A 17,670-nucleotide genomic window follows, 5' to 3' on the forward strand; every position below is an offset into this window, starting at 1 on the left:
CAGAGTCCAGCATCCTTAATGGGCACTGAAAGTCTAAACCAGAATCTTCCGTTTGCCTGGATCTCTGCCACACAGAGCAGCTGTATAACCAAAAGGTCAGAAGCCTGTCTGTGGACGGCCCTCCTGAGGCATGGTGGATGAACCAGGAGGACACCTGCGAAACTGAGGTCTGCTCCCCAGATCCATCGTTCTAAAATGTGTGGCGCTCACCAAAGGAGGTTTTGAAGGAGACATGGAGATGCAATTGCAGAGGACTTGACAGCTTCTGGTGAAAGCGACAGTGACATCAGGATTTCTGAAAGACGTGCTGTCATCACTCTGCAAGAACTTTTATCCTGAACTGATTGTCTCATAGTGTATCACTGCCCTCTAGTGGTATCTTTGGGGGATTACAATGTCCAGTGATAATGAGAGACATATATAGTAATAATCTTCTTTGAACATTAAGGTGACTATTCAGATATTATGGTGTCAGTCCGATGTAGTTTACATTATTTATTATTTTATTATTATTGTCATTGTGGTTATTGTTTTTAATGATACCATTAATAATAATAATAATAATAAAAAAGAGTCTCTGTTGTTTCCATAGTTGCATTCATTCATTGCATAAATATGGGTCAACTGCTAAACCAACAAACGCTCAAACACTCCCCTCCCAGGAGGGGACTCGACTAATGGGGTTTCAGATGGTTTCTTCGGTGCTACCAAGCCTGTCAGTAATGACAATGTCTTTGCATCCACCACTAGCTTCACTGAAGCACCAGCCCGACTCACTGCTGAAAACCGCCATTTCTTGACTATGTTGCTAGTGTTAGCTGCTGCTAGTGCCTCTTGTTGGACTCATATCCAGTTCTCTGAACTTTCCTCCTCTCCAAAAATTCATGGTAAATGAATTCACATCTTGTCGCCAGTTTGTTGTGTCCTCGCGGGCACATAAAAATAAAACAAATAAAGAGGCTGAAGTCAGAACAAAAAAACTTACATATTTATTGTCGATGAACTTAAATCACCTTAAATCAACCCGATCACTAGCAGGTCGGGGGGAACGAACCAGGTAAGTGTCTCAACAGCGCGCCCACAGAGAAGTGCGAGTCTGTGGCTCAGTAAGACAGTCAGTACTACAGCCAACACTGCCTGATTCGGCTGCAAGGGTCTAAGGCGGGTTTTGGTGTGACCTGCGACAACCTCATTCTGATGCTTCGTTTCAGAAAGAGCTCAGGAGCTCAAGAGCTCAGTCTTATTATGATCTCTGTTGAAGGTATTAGAAATCCGACTGATGCACCAATTGTAAGTCGCTTTGGTAAAAAGCGTCTGCCAAATAACTAAATTGTAAATTGTAAATTGAGCAATTTTTGTTACTTCTGCCCAAAAATGTCAGACACAAACCACGCCCACTGAACTTTTATAACAATGTATTGATAATTTGTCACTCTGGTTTTCATTTCACATCCATTTTTACCTCTCTGTTTTTCGATTCTCATGCATTTTCATCACCTTCATTTTTATCAGTTAATTTTTGTTACTTCCACCCCTGATACAAATGAGTGCAGGCGGTGAGGAAACTTGTTGCGTTCTATGCATATGCCAGTAGGTGGCGATAATGTATTCATGGATGTGACGTTGCTAGTGATAAGAAAATAAGAGTAAGTGAACGCAATTGAGATCTGTTACTGCTGTGCGCTGTCTTTATTTGAAAAAAAAAAAAAAACCAAAACGGTTAAACAGTACTTACGTCCAGTTATTCTTACAACACATAACAAAACAAAACTGTTGAAAGACGTACGGTGGTTAAATTAAAAATTATGACAGAGTATTAGGGCCACATTGAGGAAGAAACAAATTCTGAGATTCTGAGAATAAGGTCGTAATATTACGTGAATAAAGTCGTAATTTTACAAGAAAGAGTCATAATATTAGGAGAATAAAGTCTTAATTTTCGGCTACGTGTTATTTTAGAGGGGAAATATCAGAAGAGCATTCTGCTGCCAGCCTTAAAATGAGGAACGTGGAGCATCTTGTGAAGTTAGTATAGGTTTCACAAATAACAAAATACTTAATATTTTGGCACATCAGTACCACATTATAATAAGTATTAGAACTTTGAAAACATTGTGTAAGAAACTGTGTCTCTTCCGGAGAAAGAACCACACTGACTTGGAGGAAATTGACATTTTTGTTACGATTTATTCTTGTAATATTTTTTTCCTCGCAAAACTACGACTTTATTCTCGTAATATTACAACTTTTTTCTCAATTGCGACTACGACTTTATTCTCGAAATCTCAGAATCTTCCCCCTCAATGTGGCCCAGTACTCCGTTGTACAAAATAAAGTGCTTAAATTCATCCTTTTTTCTTCTGTAACCAATCAAAATAGGTCATTAAAATGATCAATAATTACCGATATAGACGAAAAGGAAACTTTGTCGTGATCATTTTTTCAGCGATATTGCCCAGCCCTAAACCTTGCAAATTTCAAATGTCCCCTCAGTCATTGCACCCTGCAGCCAGGTGTTCTGGCGATTCTTCTTACCCACTGAGACTGTGCATGACCACATCACAATTACATCATGTGACTCAGGTTTAGCGGGGAACCCATCATTTCATCCTACTTGGCAGAAGGCTAGTTAGAGGGTAACCTGTAGGTTTTTGTCGGTAGCACTTTCTGACTAGACTCAGACTATCAGAACTCAGACCATTCTATAGTTATATCTTGGTAGTCTTTCTACGACGGAGTATTATGGCCACATTGAGGGGGAAAAATCTGAGATTTCGAGAATTAAGGTTGTAATATTACGTTAAAGAAGTTGTAATACGAGAATAAAGTCGTAATTTTAGGCTACATGTTATTTCAGAGGGGAGGTATCAGAAGTGCTGCCTGCATTAAAATGAGGAACTAGGAGCATCTTGTGACGTTACACTTTTAGTATACTTTTCACAAATAACGAAATACTTAGTCAACACCACATTATCATAAGTATCAGGACTTTGAAACGATTGTCCAAGAAACTGTGTCTATTCTGAAGAAAAAACTGTAATTAAACCGTGTCTATTCCTGTGTCTAAACACAAAAAACTGTGTAAATTCCTCTCGCCCGTTTTGTTGGTTGTTGGTAATATATTTTCCTAAAAAGTATGTTTTTTTCTCGAGTTTTTACGATTTAATTTTCGCAATAGTTTGATTTTTTTCTCGTAAAATTATGACTTTTTTCTTGAAGTATTATGACTTTTTTTTCTCAATTACGACTTCATTCTTGTAATGTTATGACTTTTTTTTTTCAACTTTATTCTCATAATATTAGCCTACGTCCTTCTTCTGGAAATCTCAGAATCGTAGGCCACTTTTCTGATAAGGTTTAGCCTAGCAAACAAATGCTTCTTAAAGTTTTACGTTGGTATTGATATAGGTGTGTTGATGGACAAACTTCTACAAAAAAACATGTCAGCATGTAAACTGGACAGTCGAAATACACACAGTTTGTGATGGATAGATTGTAAGTAGACTAGCCTATGCCTATTATTAAAATTTATTTGACAGCATTTTCGAAAATGCTGTTCTGTTGAATGAATTAATGAAAAGCATAATATAATTAGCTTAGAACCATTTCTGATCAGGTAAAAAAAAAAAAGAAGAAGAAAAGGATTACCCACCTTCTTTGGCTTCTAAGGTAGCACAACCTACTTTTGGTAGTATTTCTCGATAGGGTAGCAAAAATCGATAGATATACACTATCGATTTACGCTACGGTATTTGTATAGAGTAGGAAGAATCGTTAGAACAGATGTTCACCGGCTCTGATGCGTGCAGAACATGAAATGAAACTTTTTCAAGTATCGACGCCGAAATGCACGTGACCTTCCAGGCAACTATCTCCACCAATGTTACACACGAGAAAGTGAAAGCAAGCTGGGAAACGAAAGCGGGCTAGTGCTGCCTTTCTGATCTAATTTACACTACAATAAGTCGTTTACTCTTCGGTTTATTTTTATATTCTAGTTGTCTCCAAGTAGGCTTCATATTACAGTAACTATGGCTTCACTTGAGGATGAACTAACGTGTTCTATCTGCTGCGGAATTTTTAAGGATCCCGTTTTGTTGACATGTAGCCACAGTTTTTGCAAAACCTGCATAAGACAGGTGTGGGACAAGAATCAAAAACGTGAATGTCCAATATGCCGGAGAAGGTCTTCCAAAGACATTCCTCCGTTGAATCTAGCACTGAAACAAGTATGCGACTTAGTTAGGAATGATAAACTTCGAATGGAATCCCTAACGGCACATGGTGAGTTATGTGACCTCCATAGCGAAAAACTCAAACTTTACTGCAAAAAAGACGAGAAACCTGTCTGCGTGGATTGTGTTGGGTCGGGAATGCATCAAGGTCATGATATTTGTAAAGTCACCAAAGCTGTGCAAGAGAAAAAGGTAAGATTTGAACCCCGAGATAAACTGACTAACTGTAACTTCAGGCGTAAGCGATCGGTGTAGACTTGTAACACCACCATACAACAACCAGTGATTCTGAGCCTGTAATTCTGGTGCTTTGAGTTTTTTTCTCATGCCAATTATCTAATTATCTTATCTTTTCATTCATTCATTCATTCATTCGTTTATTTATTCATTTATTCACCAGGAGGAATTGATAAGTTCACTGCAACCCTTAAAGGAAAAGATTGAACATTTATCAAAGATAAAGCGAAGCTGTGATTCAACGGCATCATACATTAAGGTAATGATTAGAGTAACTGTAATTTAGTAATTGGATACTTGTAATCCTAATTGCTCTTTATTAACATTTATATACGTTGCTTTCACCGTAAACTCTTAACTCTGGAACCAAGTGAGGGGATCTGTTCAACTAAAACAAAAGATGCACAAGTTTGCAAACATCAGAAAGAAGCAGATTTAAATAATATGTATAGTGACTGCGTGGTCTTCCGTAATGAGCTTACTGCTATCCAACTGCAGAGTCAGGCTAACAAGACAGAAGGACAGATCAAAGAAGAGTTTGAGAAACTACACAAGTTCTTGCATGAGGAAGAGGCAGCACGAATAGCCAAACTTCGGGAGGAAGAGGCCCTGAAGAGCAAAATGCTTGAGGATAGCATTGAGACCATTGGTGAGAAATTAGCCTGTCTCACAGAGACGATCGAAAACGTCGAGAAGGAGATGGAAACAGAGGACATGTCTTTTCTGGAGGTGAGGGACGTTATCTAACAGCCAGGGCTTTTGTTTCAGATCATCACTCCAACATATGACTTTATAACATCTCTAATAGGTCATGGTATCGGATTTGTGTTATTAATGGAATGATTTTCTCTTATTTTCAGAGCTTTAAGGACATTAAGAGAAGGTAAGCCAGCCAATATTCAGAGTGGTAAGTTCCCTCCAAAGGAACCTGTGCAAGAAAAGGAATTATGCTCGCATTCAGACAAAAGACTGACATTTTGAATTTTCTTTGCCCTTACATTTGACAGTGCTATTTATAAAGTTTAGATGTATAAAGCTTTACCATTTTTAAAATGACCAGGCTGTAAGAAGGCTCCACTTTGTTATACCTTGTGTTTTCTGGTTGCTGATTTCAGGGTGCAGTGCACATTAGAGGATCCAGAAACCATCCCTGTGCCACTCATAGATGTGTCCAAACACCTGAGTTCATTGAAATATCAAGTATGGGAGAAAATGATGAGTATCGTGCAATACGGTGAGTAGTTTTGTTTAAGTGTCATTTTGGCACACTAGAGATTAATTGGATTTTTGTTTGACACACTTGAAAGTAGGACAGTAAGTACTTTGTGCTTTCAGGAAGTAATAAAATTCCAGGATATTAAATAAAGAATCAAGGTAAATTCTATTATCCCCAAAAGGGAAATTTAGAGCAGACAGATCAAAAGATAACAGACACACACCAAAACAATTTAAAATAAAAAAATTAAATAAAAAACTCAGTGTAGATTAACAGGACAACTGAGATCCACTGAAACCAGCTGCATAAACAGGAAGTATAAACCATACATCTGCACATGACAGAGAGAAGTGTTTCATATTTAACATTTATATGGTTTGTGGTGGGAAACTTTCTGCGTGGAGTTTGCATATTCTCCTCTCCACCAGGAACTCCAGTTTCCTCCCACATTCCAAAGACATGTAAGTCAGGTAAACTGGAGATACTCAGTTGCTCCTAAGTGTTGCCCCACCTTTCTCCCAATGATCGCTGGGAAAGCTGCTCCAGGATCACCCCGCCACGACCCTAGTTAGGCTAAGTGGCTTGGAAAATGAATGAATGTCCCCAAAAGGATATGATTTTATATGCATTGCTCTGGCACACTGGGATTGGAAAATGACGTGTAGTACATGAGTAGCTGATATTGACTGTGAAGGGGGTCAAATCAGACCTGTTGATCACAGCTGGTGTCATTTTTGATGGTGTAGTTTTTGTGTGCTGTGGGAAAATAGACACCAATAACCTATATCACCCACTTAAAATTCTAATTCAGGCACCTTTTGGGGGTTTAGGGTTTAGATTGCTGAATCATGATAAGACAGGAAGAAAGAGTAAAAATAAAACAGATTTATTATTAGTCATGAGTCATCAGAGTTGCTTTAAAAGCTGTAAAAAGGAATGGTTTTCTTTAACAGTAAACCTCCATGCACTGAGAAGTGGGTAAATTCCAAAGAAAGATTTATTAAGAATATTCCTCTTTCACTAGAAATAAGTGGGTGATATGCACCAAAGAGACAGAACAGCAAGAGCCAAGACTGAGAGAAAATTCCCTTAACAATTATAGTCTAAAGGTGCATGTGATGTGATATACAAACCCAATAGGAAACAAGGGGTAATGCCTTCTCCCATAGTATAATGTGTGAACACATCTTGATACAAAAATACCGACATGAGTAGATTCTCCTTATGGACACAGAAACTGATACTGATAGTAGAGTTGGACTACACAGTGGCTGGCTTCTTGTCTATTAGAGCAGATTCTTGAACACCAAGCCAACATGGTGTCGTCACTGGAAAACTTACAAGACACAACATGGGAGACAGAGAGAGAAAGAAATAGAAAAGAAAAGAGAAAAATATAAAACATGTAACAGATTTCGTAAGAGTACATTCATTGAGTTGAGAGTTACCATATATTTGTGATTGCCTTCCTGATCTACCACCTGCTTTGAATGATAGCATCCTTTGGTGTAACTTGAGTCGCAAAACAAATAGAGGAACAGACTGTGTCCAAAAGACAGACACTTTTTGCATCCTTTATGTTAAAAAGTCAATTAGCCATCCACCTAAGACAATAATCCTTAATCAAATATTTGATTGTTTTTTTTGTTTTTTTGTTGTTTTTTTTTTGCTGAAAGGTGAGCTTGAATGGTATTAGAAACTGATGAAAAGTCTAGCATGAGTTTCACATCCTTCCAAGCGCCTATAGTAGACAGTAAAAAAAACAGTGCCCTCCACCACTCAATTTGCACTTACAGGCAATTTGTAGGTATTCTAGACTGTTCTGAGCCTTCCTCAGCAGCTCCAAGAGTCCTTTCAATGGTTTTTACATCTAATGTTATGAGGCCAAATCTCCTGGGCCCTGTCTCAGAGTAAATAGTAAACCTAATAGAAGAGCCCTATGGCTTCATTCTCCTAGCAAAACAAAGCCGTGGGGCTCCTCTATTAGGAGGTTTACTACTTTGAGTTAACTAACTCTGAGTTTTCACTAAACCCACCTTTTCACTAAACCCACAGGGCCCTGAAGTGATTTAAGACTTCTTAACTTTTAGCTTTTGTCACTGTAATGACCATTGCCTGTTTCCACAAATTGAGAACTTCATGCAGGTAAAGGGACAGTAAATAGATGTAAAAGTGATTACTCTGCTCTGGATTTAAGTAAGGAGATGACTCATCCCCAGAGTTTATCAACTTTGTCTCCATACTGGAGCAAATCCTCAGCTGTCAGCTCAAAGGTGAGACTATGCCGCAAAGGTTGTTGGGAAATGTAGTCCTGAGGATTTACAGACAGCTGTTGGATGCAGTTCCTGTATATATGGTTAGAGAAGACCAGCGTACCATTGACAGTTTGGATTGGATAGTCTTTATTGACCCCTAGGAGAAATTTGGTTTGCAAACAGTAGTCAACACAACAATACACATCATAAAATAAAGAAAATAAATATAAATAAATAAATAAAGAGCAGAAATACATATACCATACTGTAGATGTCATCATATTAAAGTTGCAGTGAGATGTAAGATATATGAGATATAACACTAAGAGTCCATTAGTCCTCTGTTAAAACATGCGTGCAATAGCAAGTAGACCTACAGCTTGTTTAAAAACTCAAAAGCTGACGGAACAAATGGTCTCAGATATCTGTTTGATTTGGCCCTCCTTGGGACCGTGTACCTCCTCTCTGATGGCAGGAGACAAAGCTCTGCATGAAGAGGGTGTTGAGTGTCTGCCAGAATGGCCTTTGCCCTCAGACTGGTTCTAACTTGATAAACATAGCCAAGATTATTCAAGTTAGTGCTTGGCATCGAAAGACATTTTGTCATCCAGGATGGTGCCCAAGTACCTGTATTGGCTTACTGTCTCCACAGCTATGCCACTGAAAAAAGTCGGTGGTGTAGGAGGGTTTCAGCGGAAGTCAATAAGCGTCTCTTTTGTCTTACAGACATTGAGTTGCAAATATGAGTCATCACACCATTTGATGAAATTGTCCAAGACTTGACCATGGCCCATCTCATGGTCCTGTAGGAGACTGACAATCACTGAATCATCAACAAACTTGATTATGAAGCTTGACTCAAATGTAGTCTGGCAGTCATTGGTGTAGAGCACAAATAAGAAAAGGCAACAAAACGCCCCCCCTGGGGTGATCCTGTAGAGCACATCAGGGCCTCAGACAAAGTGTCATTAACATGGGTTCTGTGTGACCTCATTGTCAGGAATTCGACCAGCCAACATATAGTACCAAAGTCAATGGCCGGAATTTCAGAAAGCCTGCAAGCTAGAATATGGGGCTGCATGTAGTCGAAAGCTGATGAGAAATCAATGAAGCATAAGCATACATGCGTCTTGTTGCCCTCCAGGTGCCCAACAACAAAGTCGAACATTGTTGCTGTGGCATCCTCTGCCCCTTTCCTTGCTTGATACACGAATTACGCTCTGTGTCATGGCCGGTAAGCTCCTCTTCACAATTTGTTCAAAACTTTTCATAACTAATGAGGAAAGCACCACGGGGCGCTAATCATTCAGCACCTTTGGTGATGGGACGTTGGCTACTGGAACAACCATGGATTCTTTCCATAACATGGGGACTTCATTCTGTGATAAAGAGAGCCAGAAAATAAATGTGAATATGCCGCATCAAAACAAGGCACAGTTTTTAAGGAGTCGGCTGTTCATGCAGTCAGGCCCATGACTTTCCGTCACGTTCAGCTGTTCTAAAAGTTGTCAGGATGGCCGAGTGGTCTAAGGCGCCAGACTCAAGGTGATAAGCCTTCCTCAGTGGCTGGGTGTTCTGGTCTCCAAATGGAGGCGTGGGTTCAAATCCCACTTCTGACACGTTGTTTGTTCACTGTTCTTGTGTGTGTTCATTGGTGTTAGGATGGCTTGAATGCAGTGGCTGCAGTTTACTGCTAAGTGTGTGTGTGACAAATAAAGTCCTACTTTTAGAATCATGGGAATGAAATCTCAAGTAAAACTGATTTAACTCCTCTGCCAAGATGGAGTTTGACTTTACACTCTTTCACTCTTATCCTGAATTCCCACCTTAGCTTTGATACCCCTCCAGCCGCAGTGGGAACTGCTATTGTTAAGTTCATCCTATACCTTGTCTTTAAACCGCATTTTGGCCAGCTTTATTTCCTTTTTCACTAACTTTTGAGCATCTCTTGGTGAATTGGCGAATGTCTCCTTAGTGGAAAGCTAGCTTTTTCTGATTTAGAGTATTCTTGAGGGATCTAGTGAGCCATGGCTTATTATTTGGGTACAATTTAATTGTCTTCTTGGGAATGATCATTTTCTCACAAAAGGAAATGTAGCTCAATACAGTGAAAGTCAGATCACCTAAGTAAGTACAAGAATCCTTAGAAGCATCCTAATTGGTACTATGAAAACAGCCATTCAGTTCATGAATAGTACCCTCTGTCCACACTGCGACCTCTTTGCGCTCAACTTGTCGAAATGTCAGATAGCGTAGACACAGATGGACAGTGTTTGTTATGCAGCTGTGCAAGCGAAAACTAGTCAGATAAGAATACAAAGATTTCCACTGCTTCATATTTCCTGTTTTCTAGTCTGACAATATCAAATATTACATGAAATGTGAGGCAGTGGAAATCTTTGGATTCTTATCCAACTTGTTTTCTCTTTCACAGCTGCACACTTAAGCAGAATTTCTCCACATCATACTGCACTAAGTGAAAATGTTCATCACCCTTGAATTTTTTTGTTTCCTTTGCTCTGTTTTTGTTGTTTTGTTTTGGTTTTTGTTTTTGTCTCCATGCTAAAATCATAGTTATCAAATCTGAGGTACACTACCTTAAACACATTAACCAATTGCTTATCTGGTTTAAAACCATCAAATCACCTACTGCTACCTTTAACCTTCCATTAATTATCTTTTAACAGTAATTATACATTTGTGAAGACAAGCCATTTCAGTGTTTTTGATTGGTCCTACAATATGTCCTCATTCCCATTTCAGTTCCTTTGACCCTGGATCCATTGTCTGCCCATCCCCAGTTATCCCTGTCGGAGGAGCTAACCAGCGTGCGCTACAGCTTCCGGGGCAAATCCCTTCCGGACAATCCGGAACGGTTTGACCTTTACGTGTTTGTGCTGGGAGTACAGGGTTATGGAAGTGGCGCTCACAGCTGGGAGGTGGAAGTGGGCAATAAGCCCAACTGCCGTATCGGCGTGGCCTGCAGATCCGTACGGAGGAAGGGGAACTTTTCTATATGCCCGAAAGAAGGATTCTACACCATCGTCATTCGGAACAGGGAGTTTCGAGCGGGAACAGCGCCAGAGACCCGTCTGGATTTCCACAAAAGGCCTCAGAGGATTAGGGTGTGTGTGGACTGCGACAAAGGTGAAGTCTCATTCATTGACCCCAGTGAGAACACATTGATCTACACCTTTAAAGATGTCTTTACAGAAGAATTGTACCCTTTCTTTGGCCCATCAAAAGACTCTGCACCATTACGCATATGTCCTATATCAGTGTCTGTAAAATGTGACTTGTAAGCTTGGCCACAATAAAACTACAGTGAGATAGTTCACTTTAACTAATTTAGGCCTATGTTTCTGTTGTCAAGGGTTTCAACATCAGAATTTGAACAGGCAATTGACTTGAGGAATATTTTTACCAGTCTCTCTCAGAACTAGTCTCTGAGAATTGGTCTTAAAATTCCTTTGTTGTCAGCACTACTTGGCATAGAAAACATCACATTTTCTTAGTTTCGACTGGTGGTAAATGAAAATTTCCTGGATCAGAGTGCCAGGTTCTGTATGTGAGTTTTTTGTGGTAATGATAATGACTAGGGGCAGCTGTGGTCTAAAGGTTAGTGAACCAGGCTTGTGCCTGGAGGTTTGCTGGTTTGATTCCCAGGCCCAACATCCACGGCTGTGTGCCCTTGAGCAAGGCACTTAACCCCAATGCTCCCTGGGTGCAGAGGAATGCTGCCCACTGCTCCTGCGTCTGTTGTGTGTGTTCACTACTGATGTGTTGGATGGGTTAAATGCAGAGACAAATTCACAGTGTGTGTGTAATCACAGAGAATTATTTTACATTCTTAGTGTTTTTTTTTCTTAAGTTCTTAAAATGACAAATTGTTTAATTTCCATAGCTTTCACAGCAGAGACATAGCAGGTTAATAATGTAATGGCTGTTAAAACAGCTATAGTTATGGCTTTGTCAAATAGTTGGTTCTGACTGAACCAATGACATTCGTTATATGTCTTGGGGACCACTTGAGAAAGCACTGAATGCACTTAGAGGCTAGGCATTCACTCTGAATCAGTGGACCAGGAGGTGACTCTGTATTTTACCATTCCTGTACAGTGCTAATTTTGTTAACATTTTATTTTTCTAATGTGTTTGTGCCTCCACGGTTGTTTTCATGGCTCAACAGCTGTGTTGTTTGTGTACATTGACCTTGTAGCCTTCTGAAGGGTGTTAAACAATTAGAAAAAAAATTGTATCACGTTAACAGGATGATTTGCTATGATTAATCCTGATAAATTACAGTTAAGAAAAATTAGCCCTAATGAAAGATGTTTCTATTCAGTACAGTCTATATAATTTCATATGTGTCGTGTATTTCAAATGAAAGAGAAAAGAAACCGGACTTAATCTGCCTCTGAATTTTTTTTCCTTGTTCTCTGGTGTCCACACAGTTGTGCTCCAGCAGGTCTCAGTATGTTTAATATTTGTCTTTGTAATAGGTACCTTAAACTGTCATAATCCAAACTACCACCTGTCAGTTTTACATTTTTTATAGAAACTTTCTACTGGCCTTTCTCTGTTGTTGTATCAGCAGCATCTGATATGAATTGCTTTAAAAGTGAAAAGTGAGATAGGAATGTACACTGTGAAAACATGGTTAAAGGAAGTTGCATGTGTTTATAAATACTGCAGAGAACACTGCGCTGCGTGTTTTTTTTGTTTTGGATGGCATACTCCTGACAGGCATAATCACCTACACGACACTTCCAAACAAAGTTCATTAAACCTGTTGACAAGTTACAATGTAACACAGTTTATTTTATTCTTTGAAGATAGAACTTCAACTTTCACACCCCTAATCTTTACAGAAATTACCATAAAACGTACACCAGTGGAAAGCGTCCTTTGAACTCAGCTGAACAGATACTTAGTAACAGATACTTAACAGAGATGACAGGCATTGAGTTAAAGAGACCCCAAACATTTGGTGCCTGTATCACAGGTGCATGGTCACACACACACAAAAAATAAAACTTCTAAATTTTGCTGAACTGATAACTGATAAGTTCAGCTTATTTATGTTCTGCAGTTGAGAGAATGGTGTTGGAAATCACAAAAGGGCTTTGAATATAACATGTAAAAATAAATTGCATCAAAAAAATAGAACAGTGGTTGCAAATCCCAGCTCCCTAACAGTAACAGATTGACAGTTAACAGAATCGTAGCGAAAAGCCACAAAACAACAGCCTCAAAAATGACCACAGCATTGAACATATGTTCAATTCTCTGTCATCCAGTCTCATATACGCAGTTTACGTTGCCCTCACAAAAAAGTGTGGTATTTATGGTCATGGTCACCACTCAGAAACCCCTGGTAACCACAGCTGGTGGGTAAGAACACTTGATTATATATGCACAAGTAGCCTGCTTGGCAGAAGCTACATGGTGTTCTGATTCTGGACACTTCAGCGACTCTAAAAAGCCCAGACTGAGGATATTATACAATGTAACTTCAAAAAACCCTGAAAAACAGATGGCGAGATCTGATCTAAAGAGACTGTCTTTGTGGCAAAACTTGAGAACCAGCTGAAAACAAGGTGCTTTTAGCTGGTCTGTCACTGGAGATAAGTAATAAAGGGATTAGCTGGCTTGGGCGCTTTGCCCAAAGCTTTGTTCACCCAGCAGATGCAGACTGGCACGGTTATGTGGAAGACCTGATAGTGACAGTCCTTACCAAAACAGAGCACTCCATCATCAAAAGGGTTCATCATGAACTTGACTCAGTAGATTGGCTACCTCAGTGTCCCCTAGTGGACAGATCTGAAAACAGGTAAATGATAAAGGAACAAGTTCAAGAATCAGCAGATACATTCTGGGTCGTACCGAAAGGAGTTTGGAAGTAAACCACAGTCACTGAAAGTAGCAGACCAGGCGTCCCAACCTCAAAAAAGGACTGTGGCAAAGGAAAACAGTGGGGAAAACAGAATAAATAGCTAACAAGTGTCATTATGAAAGCTCTTCCCAGCAAGGGCAGATTGGTCAGGAAAGTGGACGTGAAAATAATGCATCAATAAACTGCGGAGCCCTTCTCAAGGCTCATGTCAGAGGTAAGGTTTTCCTGTAACTTTTTTTCCCATTTATTCGACATGTAACCTCTGGCACAGTTTTGGAGAAAAATCAAGCCAGTTTAGTTTTGACACAGTGTTGTGTTACAGACAGAGAGAGAGAGAGAGATAGAGAGACAGTGAGGACATTTCTTTAGTTTAACAGGGAATCATTTTATTGCACACTCTTTGTGTGTGGGCCAGACCCATATAACAGCGGCTTAGTGTCCTCTCTGGACAGTGACAGACCTTAAGATGGTTGCAGTGTTGCTACGATGATCATTTGGCTCACTCTTGGTTTCCATGACAAGGAGATCTGGTGACAATTTCATTCAGTTTTGCTCTAACACAGTACCTAGTAATATTGGAAACTAAAACAGTCCTTGAAATGTCCTATGTGACACCAATTCTAATAGGATTTTTTTTTGTTCCCTTCACTCATTCCAGTTGCTTCCAGTGCCAAATGTGTGTTATTGTCCAGTCAGGATCTGCTCCAACTGTCAGTTCACTATGGAACCTGTCGGAAAACAGAAATAAAAAATTAAGTAAATTAACGAAGGATCCAGACATGCCTTTCTCTCGCACAATCATTCACCACTTCCTTAGACCTCTGTTTATCACTGTTTCTCTGAGTGCATTATATATATATATTCCTTTAAAAGTAGAACCATTGCTTGAAGACATTCAGTGGTTTTTGGCTAAACCCAATGCGAGGAATCTGACTGATCAAAACATGGGTCTTGATGAAACAGTTTAAGCTCCTTACGTTTAGATTTAGCGCTGGAAGCACAACACTTTAATTAATCTGACATAACACCATTAAAGGAGCTTTAGAATGGATGGAAGTCTGTCAAACCACTCTGAGAGAAAGAGGGAGCGTGACACAATGTTTTAACCGACTGCTACCACCTTCAGACGCAGTTACGACGAACTTGTGACACCAGCAAATTAGAGGGAGCTGGTATGATAAATAACTGTGTTAAAAGTTGACTCTGGAGGTCTGGTGTTTGATAAGTGGGAACTTTTGTTTGCTAACTGAACTGCTGTGAATCAAGAGAGCAGACTCCCCCCCCAAAAAAAAAAAGAAAAGAAAGAAAAAAGTTTGACAGATGGGAAGATATTTATTGCTGAAGGAGTATGCAAACAGTTGAAAGCAAACCTATTAGCAACTACATATTAGTCAAATCATTACTCCAAACAAATGTGTGTCATAAAAGAGAAATCCATTAACTTAAAATCATTTAAAGCTAGCCTGGCACTCATCACTCAGTTTTATGACTTTATTTAGTCTACGAAAACACTTAATACAGAATGTGTCTGTGGGGAGCCTTTTCTCCATCTTACTGTTTCCCATGATACTTTTAGACACTGCAAGAAGTTTTGACTAACACTGAGTTTGACCTCAGGATGGTTTCCATGAAACTGTTGGAAGATTTCAGATTACTTTTGAACCTGAAACACTTTATTTTCCTTTTCAACTGGAAACAAACAAGCCGTCACATGACATGTCCAAAAATGAGGTCACATACGCCCCACCCGAAAAAAAAAAGAAGTTTCGTTTGGCGTGTACGGCAAATTCACCGAATTTCAGTACAACGAGAAAAACACAACTAGGCTGGTATCACTGAACTGAATCGCTCAGACTGATTAAGGGGACGGACACTAACTCATAACAGACACTAACTCATCTGGACTGAATCGCTCAAGAGTGATTAAGGAACAGACACTAACTCATAAACGGCTGTAACGATCTTCTTCGGTGGCCCATCCTCGTTTGTTTCGCTCACTTTGAAGATGCGTACGCCCTCTGGATCCTCCGGGACATCTGCAGCGGACAGGTGCCAGAACCGTATCACAATATAACAGAACTTCCTACCTGAGGAGAGAAAAGAAGCAGCCAGGGTAGGAACATTACAATAGCAAAAAGAAATCCTAGGTATACTATGTATGTATTGTAGTTTAATTCCTTTGGCCAAAAAGAAGAATTTTAGATGAAGCTCCACTTTGTGAAAGTCATACAGATGCTATTTGGCTGAATAGCATTCTGACCTCTGGCAATTAGCGTCCATATGGATTTTCACATCGTGGGACTTTGTCTACAAAAAAAAAGGTTAAAGCTTTTAACTCTAACAAACACTTTTTGGAATCTCTCTCTTTTTTTTCCCCAAACCACTTGTTTCTATTTTGACAGCACAAAAATTATAATGCTGTTCTCCTATCTTCTATTCCCATAATCCCATACAGCTGTTGGGCTTTTCAGTCAGAATGTGCAACTTCATTTAGAGTAACCTTTTTTGAGCGTAATCTGGTAAATTCTGTTTTATTGGTTTCATGCTGATGTGTACACACGTACACACACACACACCCACACACACAGATTTAAGAAGAATTACCTCTACGATCAAAGACTACAGACACATCCTCAGGAAGCAGAAATATAATGTTATCCAAAGAGATGGCAAGATCTTTCCTTTGGCCCTCTGTTAGCAGCTTATATTTCTTCCTAGTATGTTCTAAAGCCTGAAAACAACATAAACAAAACCGTGAACACTCAAGATGATGAGTACCAATACATTAAAGAACCATGACAACTACAGAGTGTGAAAACCTCAGTCAAATACCTCCTTTGACATCACTCTCCTCAGGTCCTCAAATTTGCCTTTGGACAGTGAGTTGGAGACATGAACCAATGCCTAGAGGACAGGGAATCGGTGTAACAGTTTTGTAATTACTGAGTGAAATGCTTAGACCGTGACGTTGCGTTAACAGATCATTTTCAAGAGCATTAGGGTCGTTCGTGGCTGGATCTCTTCTAACTCACACCCACATTTTCTGTACATGCATCCTTACATGAGCTACAAACTGCTATGAATTGTAAATATGAGTATAGAAGTTCAAGCAGGTCTCGTGAATACCTGTTTTACTCCCGTGTCAAATTCCACACCAGTCATATTCAAGTCAAAATACAGTTCGATTAAAGACAACACGATTTTGTTTCTGATCCATGTGAGTGGATCCGGGCTCCCCACCACAGTGACGCCTGGGTGACTCGTAGTGTTCGTCGAGTCATTGTTACTCCCGGTGCTGTAGTGTCTATATGTCTGACCGGTGAACTGCGACGTATATCTTCGCAAGTGTGTAAAGTCCCAGTGCTGTATGGCCGTTCTCTCGACATATGAACGAGTTTTGTAAGTGTACTGATGACTGAGGGGCGTTTGCTTTGTAAGTCTCTTCTTCCAAGGGCATGACGTTGATGTGAACGCCACTATTCCGCTAAATTCACGGCAAGTAACAAAACATGTGAGGCGTTGCATCATGGAAGTGCATGGCTTTCTGCACAAATAAACGCTATATGTTTCATTCTTTTATGCTTGAAGCCGTATCTGTAGTCCGTCCAGTGTATCTTCCGGAAATATTACGAAACTCACCCACGTTGTACCCATAATCCCTTTGGCTTTCCACACCAGTGATATAATATCACAAATTGGCCAGTAGATGGAGGCAAACTTCTATACATTAGCACTTCACTGCCGTGTAGCGAATAACCATTTCGGAGAAAAAGAAACTTGAATAGGGTATTCCCTGGTGATGACGCAACTTTCAAGTTGAGTATTTTGTTA

General features: G+C 39.7%; 2 protein-coding genes and 1 non-coding gene across 3 annotated transcripts; 2 read left to right on the forward strand and 1 right to left on the reverse strand.

Annotated features, from left to right (window-relative positions):
• Positions 1-4,916: 4,916 nt before the first annotated feature.
• On the forward strand, positions 4,917-11,245 carry LOC115821495 (zinc-binding protein A33-like). Its single transcript, XM_030785316.1, has 4 exons — positions 4,917-5,201; positions 5,333-5,355; positions 5,588-5,706; positions 10,707-11,245. The coding sequence occupies exons 1-4, from the start codon at positions 4,917-4,919 to the stop codon at positions 11,243-11,245; spliced, it is 966 nt and encodes a 321-aa protein (XP_030641176.1).
• trnal-caa (transfer RNA leucine (anticodon CAA)) lies at positions 9,451-9,562 on the forward strand. The gene is made up of 2 exons: positions 9,451-9,488; positions 9,517-9,562. It is a non-coding gene; the product is annotated as a tRNA-Leu (tRNA).
• Positions 11,246-14,342: 3,097 nt separating the features above from the next.
• On the reverse strand, positions 14,343-17,364 carry LOC115821285 (m-AAA protease-interacting protein 1, mitochondrial). Its single transcript, XM_030785073.1, has 5 exons — positions 16,966-17,364; positions 16,672-16,743; positions 16,444-16,570; positions 15,782-15,926; positions 14,343-14,567 (listed from the first exon to the last, which is right to left on the reverse strand). Exons 1-5 carry the CDS (start codon positions 17,362-17,364, stop codon positions 14,489-14,491), a joined length of 822 nt encoding a protein of 273 aa, XP_030640933.1. The 3' UTR covers positions 14,343-14,488.
• Positions 17,365-17,670: the final 306 nt, after the last annotated feature.

The sequence above is a fragment of the Chanos chanos genome, chromosome 9 (genome assembly GCF_902362185.1).
Source record: "Chanos chanos chromosome 9, fChaCha1.1, whole genome shotgun sequence".
Classification (NCBI taxonomy): Eukaryota; Metazoa; Chordata; class Actinopteri; order Gonorynchiformes; family Chanidae; genus Chanos; species Chanos chanos.

Excerpts from the sequence above, each read along its gene's own strand:
- LOC115821495 (XM_030785316.1), top strand. The coding sequence starts at position 4,917 with ATGTATAGTGACTGCGTGGTCTTCCGTAATGAGCTTACTGCTATCCAA. Across the intron at positions 5,202-5,332 it reads AGGACATGTCTTTTCTGGAG|AGCTTTAAGGACATTAAGAG; the intron begins GTGAGGGACGTT and ends TCTTATTTTCAG. Across the intron at positions 5,707-10,706 it reads GATGAGTATCGTGCAATACG|TTCCTTTGACCCTGGATCCA; the intron begins GTGAGTAGTTTT and ends TTCCCATTTCAG.
- LOC115821285 (XM_030785073.1), bottom strand. The coding sequence starts at position 17,364 with ATGCAACGCCTCACATGTTTTGTTACTTGCCGTGAATTTAGCGGAATA. Across the intron at positions 16,744-16,965 it reads TTGACACGGGAGTAAAACAG|GCATTGGTTCATGTCTCCAA; the intron begins GTATTCACGAGA and ends CCTGTCCTCTAG. Across the intron at positions 14,568-15,781 it reads ATCGTTACAGCCGTTTATGA|GTTCCATAGTGAACTGACAG; the intron begins GTTAGTGTCTGT and ends GTTTTCCGACAG.